Genomic DNA, 16,286 nt, shown 5'->3' with positions numbered 1-16,286 from the left:
GAAGCTATCTTGCCAAATTTACCACAAATTTTCTATTTACCTAATTTAGATAACCTAATCTAACCCATTGGCAAATAGTGTCGAAATTTACCGCATATGTATCTATGATTTTATGTCTAGCTTCAGAAATTTCAAAATGCAATGATATGCAAAATTGAATTGCAACAAACAATTCGAATCTGAAACAGAAAATGTTTAATATATAATTTTATTCTTTTCATGGACATTTTATAATCTCTGAATTTCACAATTTTTCATAATTTATTGGGTATTTAAACAGCTTTGGCTGCAATTTAAGCTACAAATCTAACGTAATAAATGTCTCTTTTTCCTGGTCATAAGCAATTGTTTGGAATGGAATAGCAATTCATGCAAGTGAATGTGTTTGGTTTAATGGTCATCAAATCCTGGCATGGGAAAAGTTGATGCAAACGCTTCTACTTCCTTCTTCAGATTCTCCATTGATTTGATGGTCGCTTCATCCTTGTCCAAAAATTCCTTGAAATCCTTGAGCTTATCAGTTTTAGACTTGACGTCAGACGCAATTGCTACAGCCTTATCCAAGAGATGAATCACTTTTTCAAAGTCTGTCTCGTCAAAGCCGCGAGAAGTGAGGGCTGGAGCTCCTGTGGCAGAAAAATTAAATAATTCCATGACTAGTAATTGTTATACTAATGTTAGTGATGAGTAGTTATCATTGAATAAATTGTTCCAATTACCAAGCCTCAAACCGCTGGGCGTAAGTGCACTTTTATCTCCAGGGCACGTGTTCTTATTCGCTGCAAATCAAAAGCCGTTATTAAATAGATCACTTAATATCACTAATCACATAATTCGTTGATCCAACCTGTAATGTTCACTTTGTTACAAACGGATTCCACTCGAGCTCCATCCAATTTCTGAAATCAGCAAGAATCAACATGAATAAGCTCATCAAAAATTAATTGATAAAATAAAACAAAACCTTTGATCGAAGATCAACAAGAACTAAATGGTTATCAGTCCCATCCGAGACCATTTTGTAGCCAAGCTCATTCAACTTTTTCGCCATGGCCTTGGAATTTTTCAAAACTTGTTCTTGGTAAATCCGGAAATGGGGTTGCTTGGCCTGTTATAAATGCAAAATTAGTTTTAAATAAATGCAACATGGTGTATATTTGCTCATCGTGATATAAGTATCTGTATCATGTATTTACCTGTCGGAGAGCAACCGCGACTCCAGCAATGGCATGGTTATGAGGCCCACCTTGGAGTGATGGGAAGACGGCAAAGTTGACCTTGTTTTCCAAGTCGTAAGGAACGTCCTTCCCAGTCTTGGGGTTTTTGCGAACACCCTTCCTGTAAAAAAAATAAATATTAGTAATGAATAAGATAAAGAAAAATTTCTCTTTGATAAATACTAACCTGTAAAATATGAGACCAGCTCGAACACCACGGAGCCTACAATATCATAGATATTTAAAGAATTATCGTATTATCATCTTTCCGGTGGGAAGAAAACGTTCCCATTCTTGTTCCCACCAATCACCATTCAACTGTTTTCTGTGCACTCTTTTTTTGCGCACTTACTATTATTATTATTTCCCAATTGTTTCAGGTAAATACTTATCATGCATAATATTATTATTATATATATTTAGTTGCATGCCGCCGTAACATGACTTTTTATTTAATTGTTAATATAATATATGTGTTAATAATTAAGATGCGTGATTCTGACTCTGTTGAGGATTTTGTGGGTCCCTCTTCACAAAAGTCAAAACCTGCCACACCTTCCTCTAAAAGGAAGGCAGCTGTCCCTACTAGCAGTAAAGGCGAAGGGTCAAAGAAGAAGAAGGGAGATGACGATGCAAAAAAGGAGTTGCCCAGTACTAAGTAATTTGCCGACTAATGAAAACTATGCAACAATATGAGATGATACTTATTATGCATAATTTCCACAGGTTTCTCAAATTAGATTCGGATGACGAGGAGGAGGAAGAAGAAGACTTGTCATCGAAACGAGACTGGATGATGGTGGAGAGGAAAGCGGATGGAACACGATTCTCACCAGGTCAACCCACCAGCCCCCTCGAACGAGGATATGCCAATCGGGCGATTCAGTTGCGAGAGGACAGACCTGTGCCTGTGTGGTGGAAAATCACCCAATCGCTGGACACAAGAGGATGTCGGATAAGTCTGATGGTGTGCATAGCTTTTTGTATTTCATGATATTATTAGATCCACTAATTTATGACATGGTGTATTCTGGTGTTAGATGAAGGAGATAGCAAATTACGGCATTTTTATTGCCAATTGGCTCGAGAAGGGGATGATGAGGTTATGGGATCACAAGAGTCGACAACTTCAGAGTTAACCCCACTCACCCCGGAAGTCGTTACGGGAAATTACCCACCTCTCACTGCTGCCGAAAGAGGAATAGCTGAAGCCAAAATAATACAAGCTGGTGAAGAAGGGTTGAGGATTCCAGGATTAAAGTCTAAGGTGGTGTACTCACCACCAAATCAGAACCGGACGTATGGATTATTCTCACTAGTGTCCCTTGCTGGCTCTGGTGGCAGATTTATATGCGCAGTAATTAGTAGTAAGATTGTTTTTTATTAATTATCGAATTACGTAATTCGATCCAATTGCAAATTTCGTATCATAACATATTTGCAGACTGTGTGAGGATTAAGTCCACTACTATGGAGCCCATCCCGAAATGTGAACTACACAAAGGAGAACAAGTCGGTTTCGTTCTATGCCAATTTACAGATGACGCCAATAAGAAGAATGACGTCATCCTCCATGCGATTGCCTCTTTTACATATATTTATGGGGATGAAAAGGGGAAAAATAACAACGCCACCAGGGCAATCATGTCTCAAAATCTAAACAAAACACATTCAGGGTGGACAATTTACTCTGAAGAGCGAAAGTCGGCCAAGAAACCGACCCCAGTACTTAAAGAGCTCGAGACGCGTCGCCGCTATTATGATGAAGATGACGAGTATGGGCTGATGAAAGTATACGCAGCAAGACAGGTACTAATAATAATAATGCTGCAAAATATGTAACTTTTTCCATGTTAATGACTAATTTCGATACTTTTAGACCACCACCCTGTTTAAAATGCTCTTGTGGCCTGATACGACCATCAAAATAATCTGTCTCAACACCATGATTAACTTTCCCAATGGGGCATACAAGGAATTGGTAGAAGAGATGGACATTTGTGGATTAGAGTTGAAGATTCATGACAAATTGTCATCATCAGCAGCAGCGGCGTTGAATTTGGAACCTGCACAAGAGATTCCTTTCCTCCTCAGAGCAGAACAGGGTGAGAGTATTGAAGAATTGTTGACCAGAGGAAGACAGGAGAAGAAAGGGGAGAAAGTGGCTGCGTTATATTTTGTATCCAATACTTATGTGATTTATGCTGGCCAAGCACTCTCGGGTAAGGTGCATATGAAACAAAGCCCTTCCGACCCCGTAATTGACTATAAAAATAACAAGCCCCCCTCTCATCCTGACTACAAAAATGTCCCCATTGGACTTGTTCGTGAAGGAGAACGATACCGATGGGAATTTCATTTGCACATGTGTGCCCTGATAGCGTCCCTTTTACAATTGAAAAATAGCATCACCTCAAAAGATTTCAAGCCTCTAGGTGTGGGCCACCCTATCTGTATTAATAGGCAGGCCAATTCAAACTATGTAGATAAGAATTCATGGGGCATTATTAATGGTTATTTGATGAAAAAGTTTTCAGTCGCTGTGTATTTAGGACCAAAACAAATAATTGATTAGGATTTGAAATATGCTGTAACAGGATGTTTTAATGAATGGATTTTTGTCTATGATTACGTGAAGTGTGAATAAATGATTTAAGTATTAATAAATTACAGATTAATTGTAGATGGAATTTGTATCTCACGTCTTGTGGGTAGTCGTCGTCACTATGTCAGCATGGGGAAATGGGGCAGGAATAACGCCAGCAGCCACGAGCCCTGAATTATTAAAAAGCTGTTCATGGAATTTATCTAATTCAAAGCAACATAACAGATCGTTATTATTTTGCAATGCACTGACCAGAAATATGTGCCATATCAGCCAACATGATGGCACCCACGTCATCGCAAATCTGTCGGAATCTTGGATAATCCAGCAGCCTAGAGTATGCGGATGTCCCCGCAATAATAACCTTTGGTCTGAACAACTTGGAGTTCTCAGCCAAAATGTCGTAGTCGATCGTTCCAGTAGCCGGATTCAGCTTGTATGGCATGGACTCGAAATAGACGGATGTTGCAGAGATTTTCTTTTGTTCAGTCATGAAACCATGCGTTAAACTAGAGCATTACAGAAGGTATCATTACTTAGGTTCTTGAAAAATGTTTTTTTTTACTGGATTTTGTGCACTTACTGTCCACCATCAGGAAGATCTAGCCCCATAATCCTGTCATGAGGACTTAGGACTGACGTATATGCTGCAAAGTTTGCTGGAGAACCACTGTACGGTTGAACATTAACACCCCACTCTTCCGGATTCAAGTTGAATGCTTCCAAGGCACGTTTTTGACAGAGAATCTCAATCTTGTCGACAACCTCAGTACCACCTGCGCATAAAGCAGAATATTAGCTTATCACTGACATTTGTCGTGTAAATTATTATTTGAATTTACAAATCACCCACCATAATATCTGGATCCAGGATAACCTTCAGAGTACTTTCAACAAAAGAGAATAGATTTTTAAGATTTTTCTGCAATCATTATATTTTTTCTACACCACAATTAATTTATTCAACTTAAAACCTTGCATACCTTGTTGTTTAAACAGGATCCCATAATTTCAAGGGCCGCTCTGCTACAGAAATTCTGCATAAAACCGAAAAAATAATGTTATACTTAATTTCATAAGTATCTATTTTGAACAACTCTTCTTCCGAGTGATTCGTACCTCTGAAGCGATAAGCTCCAAGCCATTAACTTGGCGGATCTTTTCTTCTTTGACCAATTCCCACATTTCCGGGTCGTCCTGTGCTAAGGGTTCTTGTCCTGTCCATTGCTTCGCCATTTCGTTCAAGTTTCTTGCAAAAACTGTTGTATGCGAATTCTGAAAGATAAATTACGTACACGAAATTTAGTTTTTCATGTAAATATAAACTTTTCTTAAGCAAACTTTTCTTACTCAATAGTTGATACCTTATGCCCTACTGAACTACCGTGTTGAATAAATTGAAAGTTCGATAAATACCACTGGGCCTGTCTGGCGTCAACTACTTAAATTTAACAGCACCAAGTTATGCTACCCTGCAGCCGAAGGTGGAAGATGTAAGGAAGAAATAAAATGAAATTTGATATGAGAATGATGGTAATATTACCACCAGCCAGCAAGTAAATAAGTAGCATAAAATGAAACCAGTTTCATTAAGCAACCCATGAATTCTCATACGAACATGGTCCGATATTTAAGTCTGGTCTTACACATGTGCTACGCATATCATATTATTTTCTTCCCTTCTGCCATTTACACAGAATGAGATGTTTAAATTGCACAAGCAAATTGCTTGGTGAGTTGGTACATACGAACGAAGAAAAGAAGAGCCGGCTTAAATAAAACTTGTTTATTCAAATGACATTCCGAGAGAGATTACAGATATCTGGGCTGGAAGGAACTACATCACGAGTACCAATTGAATCACGAGAATTGAAGAAGTGTCACAAGTATGGGACAGATGTTGCAATGAGCAGCAAGTTCATACGATAAGATGATTAAGCAATCATGATAAGGTTTTAAATTTGACACAAATAATATTTGTTTGGATGCTTGAAGAGAAACACTACCTAAATTGCCAAGAAGTCATGCAGCGTGTGCGTCCCAGATTTAATGAAATGAATCAACAACTCGTGTAATTATTGCTGCACATAAAATGTTCGGAATAAGAATAATACACAAGTGAAAGCAAAAGTGAAAGTTAATAATGCCGTGAATGAAATAATTATGTGGCAATTAATAAAATTTCGTTTAACCACATAGATCAAATGAAAGTCCTCTAAACATGTAAGGCTAATTGCATGAAATTAACGGAATGATTTCAGTGGAATCGATAACATTGTAGGAATAACTTGGCATATTTTTTGCATAAAATGTGACGTAAAAGTGAACAAAGGCTTTTGTTAGGGCCGAGCGGGCAAAACTTCGTACATGTCATACAGAAATATGTTCGGTTAAATTTGCAAAACCAAACCACGGGTCTCTCCTTCAAATAAAACTAGTTTTATAACACCGACTTACAAAGTCAATTAAGTACAGACAATTAATCTGGGTACTTGTGTCGTCTTTGTCTCGTGGTTTAACACGTAAGGGTCTCACAAAATATTCTCCAGGCACGCTTTTTACTCTCATTAATTCTGCAAATAATAAATACACAAAAAAACTTACCAAATACTGTTGATGATAACTCGTACTTTGCCTCAACGTGAAGATAAACCTCTTATCCAAATTATTAGAGACTGCAGTAGCAAGTTGGTGTTTTATATTATTCGCAAGAGAAAAGAGTTGACGGAGAAGGGTCCTCTGCTGAGTTGACATTGCCACTTGTTGCTTCACTGCAAATACCGCGTGTCTCTTTTTATCTAATGATGTGGTTAAATTGCGAATATTATTGCAATATTTCACACTGAATTAAATTAGTTGGATATCAATTGTACCAGATTGTAATTTCTTAAAATGCTAATGATGATTAGTTAGTTGGGTTTAGATAGGAAGGGATGATGAGGAGGAGACGGTGGGCATGAAAAAGAGCATCTTCCAGAAAGGCTTGGCTTTTCTTTAGGCTTATCGTATAATTGATCAAATACTTAAATTAGTAAGTATAGCATTTATGTCATGACTTTGAAACTAGTTTATATTAACTGATACTTGTTGACATATTTATAAAGGACTTGACTTGATTAGCTAAGCAAGCACCATATTTATTGACTTGGTGTGTCATCATATATGCAAGTACATGTTTTTAGGGTTGATGTCATCATAGTATAATTTCTTATCTGAACTGAGAAGATATCCAAGTATACGGGTTACAATCTCAATTTTATGGAGTAAAAGTTAAGTTGTTATTAGTCAATCAAATCTCAGTATTCTTCCAGAGAGTTAATAGTTATAGTCATAGTTAGTTAGTAAATGATGAAGGAGAGAATGTTTCGTTGATTATGGTAAAACTGTTAAATGCATGCATTTATTTTATAATTTGTATTGACAGAGTAACATATTTACCGTGATTTGGACCTCGTTTTTATATAACTCGTACTATCAACTACCAAGATAGCTCATCCCACAGTTTCCAACCTTGTAAGGTCAATGAGTAGCAGAATGTCACCTATTAAGTTGAACTTGATCGTCGCATGTGACTCCAAAATGGGAATCGGGGTCAAAAATGATCTTCCCTGGCGTCTACGGTACCGTACTCACTTTGCTGAATATAACACACACAATACTAAAAAAAAGTTTAATAAAGATTAATAAAATTATCAACAGAAAAGAAATGAACCACTTTAACCGAATGACAACGGGTGATTCTTATGATTTGGCGAAACACCCGGGTTCGGAGAACAAACGGAACGTGGTTTTAATGGGGAGAAAGACGTATGAATCGATCCCGGAAAAGTTTAGACCATTGAAAAATCGGTTGAATGTTGTGCTGAGCAGAGATACGGAAATGTATGATAGCGTAATTAATTACTACACTATGTACCCATTTATAATTACTAATTGGGATGATGGCTCAATAGTTCACCCCATGAAAATATGGTTGCCTTCAAAAGCTGGGAAGACGCGATGAAATACCTGGAAAAGCCACAAATTCAAGAAGAGATCGATCAAGTTTGGGTAGTTGGAGGGAGCCACATTTATAAAGTACGTATAAGAATAAATTTCAGGATTATTTAGAAATTCTTGTGAAAATTCAGCTAATTTGATTGATTTGCAGATGGCAATGGAATCCCCATTTTTATACAGGATATATTTGACCAAGCTTGCGAAAGAGTTTGATTGTGATACTTTCTTCCCAGAATTTGATCCAGCTGAATACAAATTGGTCACGTAAGTCGAATTTTTCAGTAATTAATTAATTATGATGACGTAAAATATTTATAATTTTATCCCAGTGATCCGAAAGTGTCTCAAGAGGAACAGGAAGAAGACGGCATTCGCTATACGTTCTACGTTTATGAAAAATTGTAAAGTGCGAATAATGAAAAATATGGACATTTCTTTCGACACTATTTTATTGTCTCTCTACATACCGTCTGGATAAATTATAAATTAGTCCTATTTTCATCTTCATAATTTCAAATAAGAAATCATAAATAAATACAACAATATCAATGGAAAACGATATTTTTTCTCTGAGTTTATGAAAAATTAATCATGGTATAACAATCATAATTATCATAAGGGAAGTAAACATACTACACTCATATTTTAATTACCTTTAAATAATACAATACAATAGTAATTTAGATTAGGTACATATTTCTAATCTAGGCTATGAATTTTTGGTTACATATTTTTACAAGATTTCCAGTCTAGTGAGATAAAGTCTCTGGATACATAATATTTAGGTATGCATTAGTTCCCTCGTTAAATTGCTTAGATAACTCGTTTGTTTATTGATGAGCAGGTACGCATTCATTAATCATCGTAGTCTTTCAATTCCGGAAAATTTAGGTAATAATGATGCATAAATATAATGATGTAATATGTAATATCTTTCCGCATGACAAATAATAATAATAGTTTATAATAATAATATTTTGCAGACTGGAATTGGCAGTTTTATGTCATCCCACCATGAAAATTGCGGAAACCAACTTTTTAACCCATTTGCGATTCCGTATTATTTCAAAAACGAATACTCGAAAATTTAAAATTTATATTTAAGAAAATTATAAATATCTGTCTTCATAACACATTTGTTAAATTATAATCGGATCACAATTTTTCACAAAATTATAAAAAGAAAAACTTGCACCACATTTTTGATAACATTCGTCTAGAAGTTGAGTCACTTTTGTCATTATTCTCACTTTTTATCTTGGTCAGGGGGCGGCCCATCATCCGAATCGTCAGGTTTGGAATCTGACCAACCTTGCCTATCAAAAGTTTAGGTAAAGGTTATTAGCATATGACCAGCACGACCCATACACGGTAGTTAAATTAAATATAATCATAAATAATTGGAATTGCATGTAACAATTGGAAATGACTCGTAATGCGACAACTAATTCTAAATATGTAACTAATATACAGTATAAGTCAAAAGTGTTCTCTGTGTACTAATCCTAACGTGAGGCAGACTACGTTACGTAACTCTTATTGGTTTAACCTAGTGCTCATTGGTCCATTATTATTTCCTCTCGACGTCATAGTCGCAGTTCCGGAACTCCAATCTGCGGCTGGAACGCTATTTGAGTATCGTTTTGAACTAGTCTTGTTGAAAATTGGTAACTTTTCGTTTGCCTCGTTTGATAATGCCTGAAATTAATAGGAGACGCTTACTAAACAGTTCTGATAGCCAGTGACTTTTGCATGCGAGATAATATGTACCTTGAGATAAATTATAGCGTCAGTCCCGTACCCCTCGAAAGAGGTGACAATAAGATCCTACATAAATACATAATAAATATTTAGGCATTTCATTAATTAATTTTAACAAGATTCCATAAGTATGAAGTACTTACACCCTGGAAGTATCTGGCGTAAAGCTATTTAAAAATAGATAAAATTTTAGGATTATTAACAAGAACTTTTTAGAAATTTTATAGGTACGATTAAATATGTGCTCACCCTAGACAATGGAAGACCGTATCCGTAACCTGAATATAAAATAGAATACATGAAATAACTAATTACTTAAATCTACTTCTTTAGCATATTTCACAAAATATTACCTGCTAATGGTGCTGAATGACTCTCAGCAGCGGGCGGTTGGGGTGCAGTAGAATACATGTATTGAAACAATAAGTCTGTATTTCTTCGGGGGATGCCTCCACCCCGGTCTGCTATCTGAAATGCAAGGAACAATTGGTACAATCGTGTCCTAAATATGTTAAATCATGATAGTGATAGGTTACTTACAGAAATAGAAATATCTTCTTTGCCTAAAACAACCCTAGCTTCTACTGGAGGATACACAGTGCGTTCAGTCCCGTGAAACTCGACCACTAGAGAGGATCAGTTTTATTAAAAGGTTGCATTTTCGGGATAAAATATATTTAAATTATTGTGATGCGTACCAGCTCTTAAGGAATTTTTGAACAATTCAAATACCATGTGATAAAGATGAGAGGGGACGTAAACGATTTCTAATTTTCGATATTTCGAAACAATTACATATACAACTTGATGATATTGAAATGTTCATGATATGAACTTACTAATAGGTTCCCCATTAGCAATAGAGTTATGTTCTCGTACAACCAAACTGGGGGCGACGAGGTAGTACTGCTCACACAGAAAACGCGCATTTTCATAGGCGTCGTGAATTACGTCAATCACTTTACAGTGGGGATCTGATTACGGGAGCAATATACTTGATTAGATTAATTAATTCGTTAAAGATAATTTCTAAAATGTGAGTAACTTACCAATACTTCCGATATGGCGATGGCTAATGGAATTTGACTCTTTTCCAAATAAGAGAGCTGAAATAGATGAGTGGAATTTTTCATCAGTGGAATTTCGAAAAAAACAGGGAACATATTATTAAACTTACTGTGCTGATTAATAAGCATCCTGATGGAAATACGGGACATGTAAAACCTGTCGAGTATAGTATTGAATAATTGAGAACAATAATTGTATTGTAGTCATAATTAATAAACCGTCGAAAACAAAATGTAGCAAATGGGCGAAATCAAATGGGATGGCTTACGTCGCCTTCCATAAATAACGCAAAACCGTAAAAAATCGACCTTTTCGATTTACAATTAGTTCACATTGTCACGGGGTCATCGTAGATCGAGACGATTATTTGAGACGAAGATTCAGAAATCATAACTTCGACGTACGATGACTACTTGACAATGTGATTTACGTCAGTCGAAAAGGTTGAATTTTTTATTTGACAATTTTAGACGTTAATTAAGAGGGAGACTAACATCATCTCGAGCTACGTGGACGTGGTCCAACGAAGTCAAAGATAAAATTTTCGCATTCTGCAGCAAATGATGCATATCGATAATGTTGTAGCAGATTCTAATTAATTAATTACTTTACTTTGGCTACTTTATTATATCTATTTACCGATCTAGGAAGTACTGAATTGATAACTCCATCGCAGAATCCACCCTGTGGGAGTCTTTCAACTCAACCACACCCTGTGCCATAGTCTGCACCACATCCAAATGCCGGTTCCTTATTTTTACCAAAGTCTCGCAGAACCTAAAACAAGAACATTTCAATTAAAAATGCATTGGGCAAAAGCATGGAGAAAGTAATTAAAATTTATTGCATTAAATGGATTCCATTCTCTGATGGTCTAATTTGCAGTACACTTGGCCAATGAATAAAAGGATTACGTTTAAAGTTTCACGTAATCCAATTAACACATCTGCATCCCGATCCCACTTCCCACTCACTCGTGCATACGTATTTGATCCATCTTTTTAATTACCTTTTGAGCGTTTGTGCGTCATTCTCGGGTGTATTTTCAAATTCCAGTATCTCTTCAAAGCTCATTTCGTACCATTTTTCCACCTAATGAGAAAAACTGCATATTAAAACTCATAAAAATATACGAATGCATACATATTAACAAAAGCAACTTATTATGTAAGTACCAAAGCTACAGAGGGCATGCTCTGCAATTTTTCTGGAAGAAGGTTGATTTCTTTCATAATGTTGGCGAGGCGGACGGGGAGTTCCTTCCGTAGAAAGACATACGATCTGTTCTCCACCGCTTTTTGTCCTGCAAAACCAAGATAGGACACGCAAAAATTATTGCATCGTCGCATTTTCGAGTTATGCGCTGGGTGGGTGAACGTTTTGTGTTCAAGGCCGATTTGCGGCACATATGAAAAGGGGGTGACAAGGGGGAGGGCCTGATAAACCGGAATTTTTGCGTGACATAATTTATGGACGTTGTCAGTTTAGTACTTGTTCGCTCAATCGAGGAATTGCATTATTATGAACAGCTTTCACTTCAAAAAATTCAATTTACTCCATCCGGCACCGGCCTCGTCGTGCATTACAAGTCAAATACTTGAAATTGCATTTAGGGATTATTTATTTATCCACAACGACGTCAACGTCGAATTCAAGAGCAAATCCAATTACTCAAAAGTATGCTGAAGAAAGATGAGAAGAAAGGAAAGCTTCATGGAATCCGCAAAGAATGAGCCACCAACAACAAATAGTTTCATGAGCAAAGAGTTTTAATGCTTTCCTGTTGTTCTAATTCCTACAACGGAATTGCGAAATACATTTATTCACTTACGCTCTGGAAATGAATATCTAACTTCATTTATTTCGCCGTACTAATAAATGAAGTTGGCCTTGGTAAAGTCATAAAATACAGCGACTACTTGAAAAAAATAAGAGAGCTAGTTGAGGCATCTGTTTTGTTGGTACATAAGAACGAATAATTACACCGACAATAATAATATCGGCGATTTTTGCCCTTTTATTTTTGGATGTCACTGCCACCAAACATAATAATGTCATTAAATTTTGATATCTCAAATATGTCATCACTGTCACGTGATGATGGTGGATGTCCAGATTGCCAAATATATAATATCATTGCCACATTTGCAGGCTATGTATTTTTTATGATTTTGTTTACCGATTGATATTTTTACTGGTTTCGTTTCGTCAATCATGATTATGCATGTAGAATTAGGTGACCATCCCTAATTACGCAATTACATATATAAATAATAACGTTTCTGAAGGGAAAGTTTATGGGGTACGCTAATTGGCATATGTATTAATAAATATATATGTATATGTACATAGGATGGCTGACTGACAGGCACGAATATTGTTGAGATGGTGGGATAACCAGAGGTGCTAATTGGTTTTTGTTTACTCTGTTAATGCAAATTTTTGCCCGAAACTCGAATCATTATACTAATGTCATGCCAATCGATAGGAAAGCTCGGACCATTTTTTTGAACGAACCAGTTTTATGCAGAATATTATTATTGACGCTAAAAAATGAACCGCATGACGCAAAATTAATTATGCACAACTTTTTCTTATAAATAACCCTTCTAAGGAGGATAATGACTTACCAAAATCCAGAAATTGTTTCATGCTGAGTGGTGAAGGATTAAATCCCGAGTAGAAATCCAACATCTTTCCAAGTTTTTGAAGAACGCCGGTGACCCGCATTTTGCCGGATTGAATTGAAAAACTTTCTTCAGGGAACACTTTCACTTTTGGATAAGCACCTTATTATTTGAGAGTCGTCGTTTGTACCGAGTTTGCATCCGTGCTTTGATGACAGCCTCTTGTTGCCAACAAGTGGTTCGAACCCTAATGTGAGGAGATCACTGGTAATCACTGCCCTTTTATATCCGCCGGATTGGACCGACTGCTTCAATTCTTCTCCGCGTTTTGCTTTCCCTTCTTTTCTTCAGCAAAAGAAGATTCAGGTTGGATTCTATGATCCAACTTTTAATCAAGCTCCCATTCTTCTTCTGCTGCTCTCTTATTATTTTGTGGGTATCCAAGACTCCTTCAGTTCACATAATGGTGCTGGTAGAGTGATTTGGTAAAGTGGACCACCGTCAGTTCCTTGCTTTATGTGACCTCCGTCTGATTGAAGATGGCAAGTGGCATGTGACTCCTGACGGGATGCGCTGATCGTTGCAAAAATCGTTCTGAAAAAATATTCGGCTGATGAATGAATATAGGTTAGGATTATGAGTCGCAAAATTGGTAACGGTTCGTGTCATTCAGCTTTCTTCCGTTTCCTGCAAAAGTAAAGGTTACACATTAATATGTATATGTATGCAAAAAAGATATATATGTAGAGATAGGAAGGACAATGGAGTGGATTTTTTGTACCAATTTCGGAAGATATCAATAAATCGATTTTTTCGCCACTTATTATTAACCGGTTATGTTATGTGCTGGCACATGGTCCATTTCTATCAATCACTGACTAAAACAATTCGTACGAGTTTGCGTGCAAAAATTGAATGTTTGGGATCGATAACACTTTAATAGCGTGGTTAATTTTCGTTTATTTAGTTTGGCTCAATCTAATCTACATACATATACATAGGGTTCTACAGTTTATGAGATTGCAAAATTCTATAACGAATTTTGAATGTGATTATACGAATCTCAGCTTAATATTTATTTAATATGAATAAATTATGTATGTATGAATACATGAAGCATTCCAACCTAATTTTGCTATAGTGGAAACTTTTGATTTCGTGTCTTATCAAGAATAACGTCCCTCTATCTCCGTGTGTGGTTTACTGTACTGAATATTTTGTGGGTGGTAGTTGAACAAACATTGCGTATCTTATACATACATGAACTCGATAACAGTGAACCCAGGTAAATATTGTCATTTAATTTGACGATGGAGGAAACCACTCAGGAGATAAATCATCAATGCACAATGCAACAAAAAATACTTACGACGGAAAAAAATCAGTGCGTCAATAATGATATTTTATTGTCAATTACCTTAAACGGTGTCCTAGTTTTACAAATTTTTAAACTTGATATATTTTTTTATCTAGTACAAAATGACGATCACAATCACTTTACAATAAAATAAAATAAACTACACTTTTTCGCTAAAAGTGCGGCTTGGTAAACTGCCAACTAACTATACCTAAACTAAACCACGATGTTCGATACTAATTAATTCGTTGTACTCCCTGGATTCACAGCTTTCTCTTTTTTAGCCTCGTGTGGAATCCAGTACAATTACTAAATTCACTGATTTCCCGTTCATACTACATTGATACTAATCTTCCTGTAATTGGCAAATTTTTTATTACCCAATTTCACCACTGTTCATCTCAACATAGGAAAACACTTTCTTTAGTAAATTAATTATAGTGAAAGTCCAAATATAATTAAAAAATAGTTCCTTCCACTACAAAAAGGATGAAGGAATCCACATGTTTTTATCATGAGGAAGAGCAGACTGCGTTGTGAGAGAGGGGATCTCAAGGATTTTTTACAAACACAAATCCAATCCAATCCACTAAAATATACACTCAACAAAGAAATATGTATGGATTATGCTGCACGATACACGATACGACCACAACTAACTGCATAAATAACAACGAAGCCAAACTTGGAACGGGATATTTAACGAATGCGCAAATTTTATAGCTGTTGAATGGAAATAACCCAGCCAAACAAAATGTGCAACAAAAAACAATTCCGTTCTTCCAGTCGGTTCTTTACAGACTGAGAGGAGACGAGATTTTAACCCGACCAAAGCATTTGTCTCATTATAACAATGTTATTGTTGGGGATGTTGTTGTGAAGAGTTCATTTTGAAGAGTTGTAAAGAATGAAACTGGTTTTATTTGGTTTATGTGAGATCTTCTCAATCATTCACCCACGTATCATTCATAGTGCATATGTATGTATAGCATAGTTCCTTGCAATAGTCATAATACTTGTGATGGTGCAGGCTAGCAAGACGGCTGAAACTTTTGCACACTTTTATTTATTTAATATTATTAAGCCTGACTGAAAACTAAAGAGTGTGTAGAACTTGGTAAATATGGTTTGCTTCTTTATTGAGCAGTAGGTTTGCTGGGTCTGGTTTTATTTATTGACGATAAAAAGGCCAAAGTCCACTTTGCTGGATACTGGATCCACTCCTCAATAACAGAATCGCAATCATGATTATGCATGGAGACAACAACACTCGACTTGTAAATAAGTTCGTACATGGGAAAAATGTCCACTACCTAAACAACTTTGAGAGGTTGTTATTATTACTGAGCAGCTTAGTTATTTATGTACCTATGTAGCACAAAGTGTCACCCACTCAACGCCTGGGCGGTGTAAAACAAATGACCTTTGACATGATCATGTCATTGTTGTGTTTGATTTTGCACACATTGTGCAAATCGTGCTTACACATTTAGTTAAGTTTTGAGAAATATGGGAAAAATGTGGTTGATGTATGTTCACGTACAAATTGTATCATCATCACATCACGTTCTTCACAAGTGGTGAGAGATTTTTGCGTGCATGTATTTTGGATGATGGGCTTCTGCACTACAGACCTTGAAATCTAGAGATGC

At 36.2% G+C, this 16,286-nt stretch overlaps 4 protein-coding genes across 12 annotated transcripts; 2 read left to right on the top strand and 2 right to left on the bottom strand.

Annotated features, from left to right (window-relative positions):
• Positions 1 to 180: 180 nt before the first annotated feature.
• LOC110862529 (serine hydroxymethyltransferase, mitochondrial) lies at positions 181 to 6,792 on the bottom strand. Of its 4 annotated transcripts, XM_022111733.2 has the most exons (14): positions 6,696 to 6,792; positions 6,427 to 6,620; positions 4,942 to 5,097; positions 4,806 to 4,859; positions 4,676 to 4,709; positions 4,406 to 4,598; positions 4,075 to 4,331; positions 3,920 to 3,992; positions 1,405 to 1,440; positions 1,197 to 1,338; positions 965 to 1,108; positions 848 to 899; positions 720 to 779; positions 181 to 626 (listed from the first exon to the last, which is right to left on the bottom strand). In XM_022111733.2, the coding sequence occupies exons 2-14, from the start codon at positions 6,574 to 6,576 to the stop codon at positions 391 to 393; spliced, it is 1,587 nt and encodes a 528-aa protein (XP_021967425.1). In that variant the 5' UTR covers positions 6,577 to 6,620; positions 6,696 to 6,792; the 3' UTR covers positions 181 to 390. The 4 variants fall into 4 exon arrangements, with proteins under 4 accessions (XP_021967425.1, XP_021967424.1, XP_021967429.1 ...); XM_022111732.2 differs by having other exon boundaries at positions 6,427 to 6,789; XM_022111737.2 differs by lacking the exons at positions 6,427 to 6,620; positions 6,696 to 6,792 and adding an exon at positions 5,187 to 5,387.
• Positions 1,439 to 3,907, top strand: LOC110862531. 2 transcript variants are annotated; one of them, XM_022111741.2, is made up of 6 exons: positions 1,439 to 1,597; positions 1,706 to 1,875; positions 1,944 to 2,184; positions 2,258 to 2,584; positions 2,662 to 3,026; positions 3,097 to 3,907. In XM_022111741.2, exons 3-6 carry the CDS (start codon positions 2,166 to 2,168, stop codon positions 3,790 to 3,792), a joined length of 1,407 nt encoding a protein of 468 aa, XP_021967433.1. In that variant the 5' UTR covers positions 1,439 to 1,597; positions 1,706 to 1,875; positions 1,944 to 2,165; the 3' UTR covers positions 3,793 to 3,907. The 2 variants fall into 2 exon arrangements, with proteins under 2 accessions (XP_021967433.1, XP_035701533.1); XM_035845640.1 differs by lacking the exon at positions 1,439 to 1,597 and having other exon boundaries at positions 1,608 to 1,875.
• Positions 5,883 to 8,380, top strand: LOC110862533 (dihydrofolate reductase). 3 transcript variants are annotated; one of them, XM_035845648.1, is made up of 6 exons: positions 5,883 to 6,045; positions 7,247 to 7,442; positions 7,522 to 7,704; positions 7,776 to 7,899; positions 7,973 to 8,085; positions 8,151 to 8,380. In XM_035845648.1, exons 2-6 carry the CDS (start codon positions 7,345 to 7,347, stop codon positions 8,224 to 8,226), a joined length of 594 nt encoding a protein of 197 aa, XP_035701541.1. In that variant the 5' UTR covers positions 5,883 to 6,045; positions 7,247 to 7,344; the 3' UTR covers positions 8,227 to 8,380. The 3 variants fall into 3 exon arrangements, with proteins under 3 accessions (XP_035701541.1, XP_021967436.1, XP_035701540.1); XM_022111744.2 differs by lacking the exon at positions 5,883 to 6,045 and adding an exon at positions 6,168 to 6,344; XM_035845647.1 differs by lacking the exon at positions 5,883 to 6,045 and adding an exon at positions 6,168 to 6,371.
• LOC110862532 (pyruvate dehydrogenase (acetyl-transferring) kinase, mitochondrial) lies at positions 8,257 to 15,940 on the bottom strand. 3 transcript variants are annotated; one of them, XM_022111742.2, is made up of 16 exons: positions 14,059 to 15,940; positions 13,281 to 13,964; positions 11,826 to 11,953; positions 11,660 to 11,742; positions 11,290 to 11,427; positions 10,760 to 10,806; positions 10,632 to 10,688; positions 10,422 to 10,556; positions 10,281 to 10,349; positions 10,123 to 10,208; positions 9,936 to 10,050; positions 9,832 to 9,860; positions 9,726 to 9,749; positions 9,592 to 9,648; positions 9,371 to 9,519; positions 8,257 to 9,137 (listed from the first exon to the last, which is right to left on the bottom strand). In XM_022111742.2, exons 2-16 carry the CDS (start codon positions 13,378 to 13,380, stop codon positions 9,068 to 9,070), a joined length of 1,287 nt encoding a protein of 428 aa, XP_021967434.1. In that variant the 5' UTR covers positions 13,381 to 13,964; positions 14,059 to 15,940; the 3' UTR covers positions 8,257 to 9,067. The 3 variants fall into 3 exon arrangements, with proteins under 3 accessions (XP_021967434.1, XP_021967435.1, XP_035701536.1); XM_022111743.2 differs by having other exon boundaries at positions 14,695 to 15,940; XM_035845643.1 differs by having other exon boundaries at positions 13,281 to 15,940.
• Positions 15,941 to 16,286: the final 346 nt, after the last annotated feature.

Source organism: Folsomia candida, unplaced genomic scaffold (assembly GCF_002217175.1).
Source record: "Folsomia candida strain VU population unplaced genomic scaffold, ASM221717v1 Fcan01_Sc060, whole genome shotgun sequence".
Taxonomy (NCBI): domain Eukaryota; kingdom Metazoa; phylum Arthropoda; class Collembola; order Entomobryomorpha; family Isotomidae; genus Folsomia; species Folsomia candida.
Note: the sequence above shows the minus strand (reverse complement) of the source record. Positions and strands in the feature narration are given on the sequence as shown.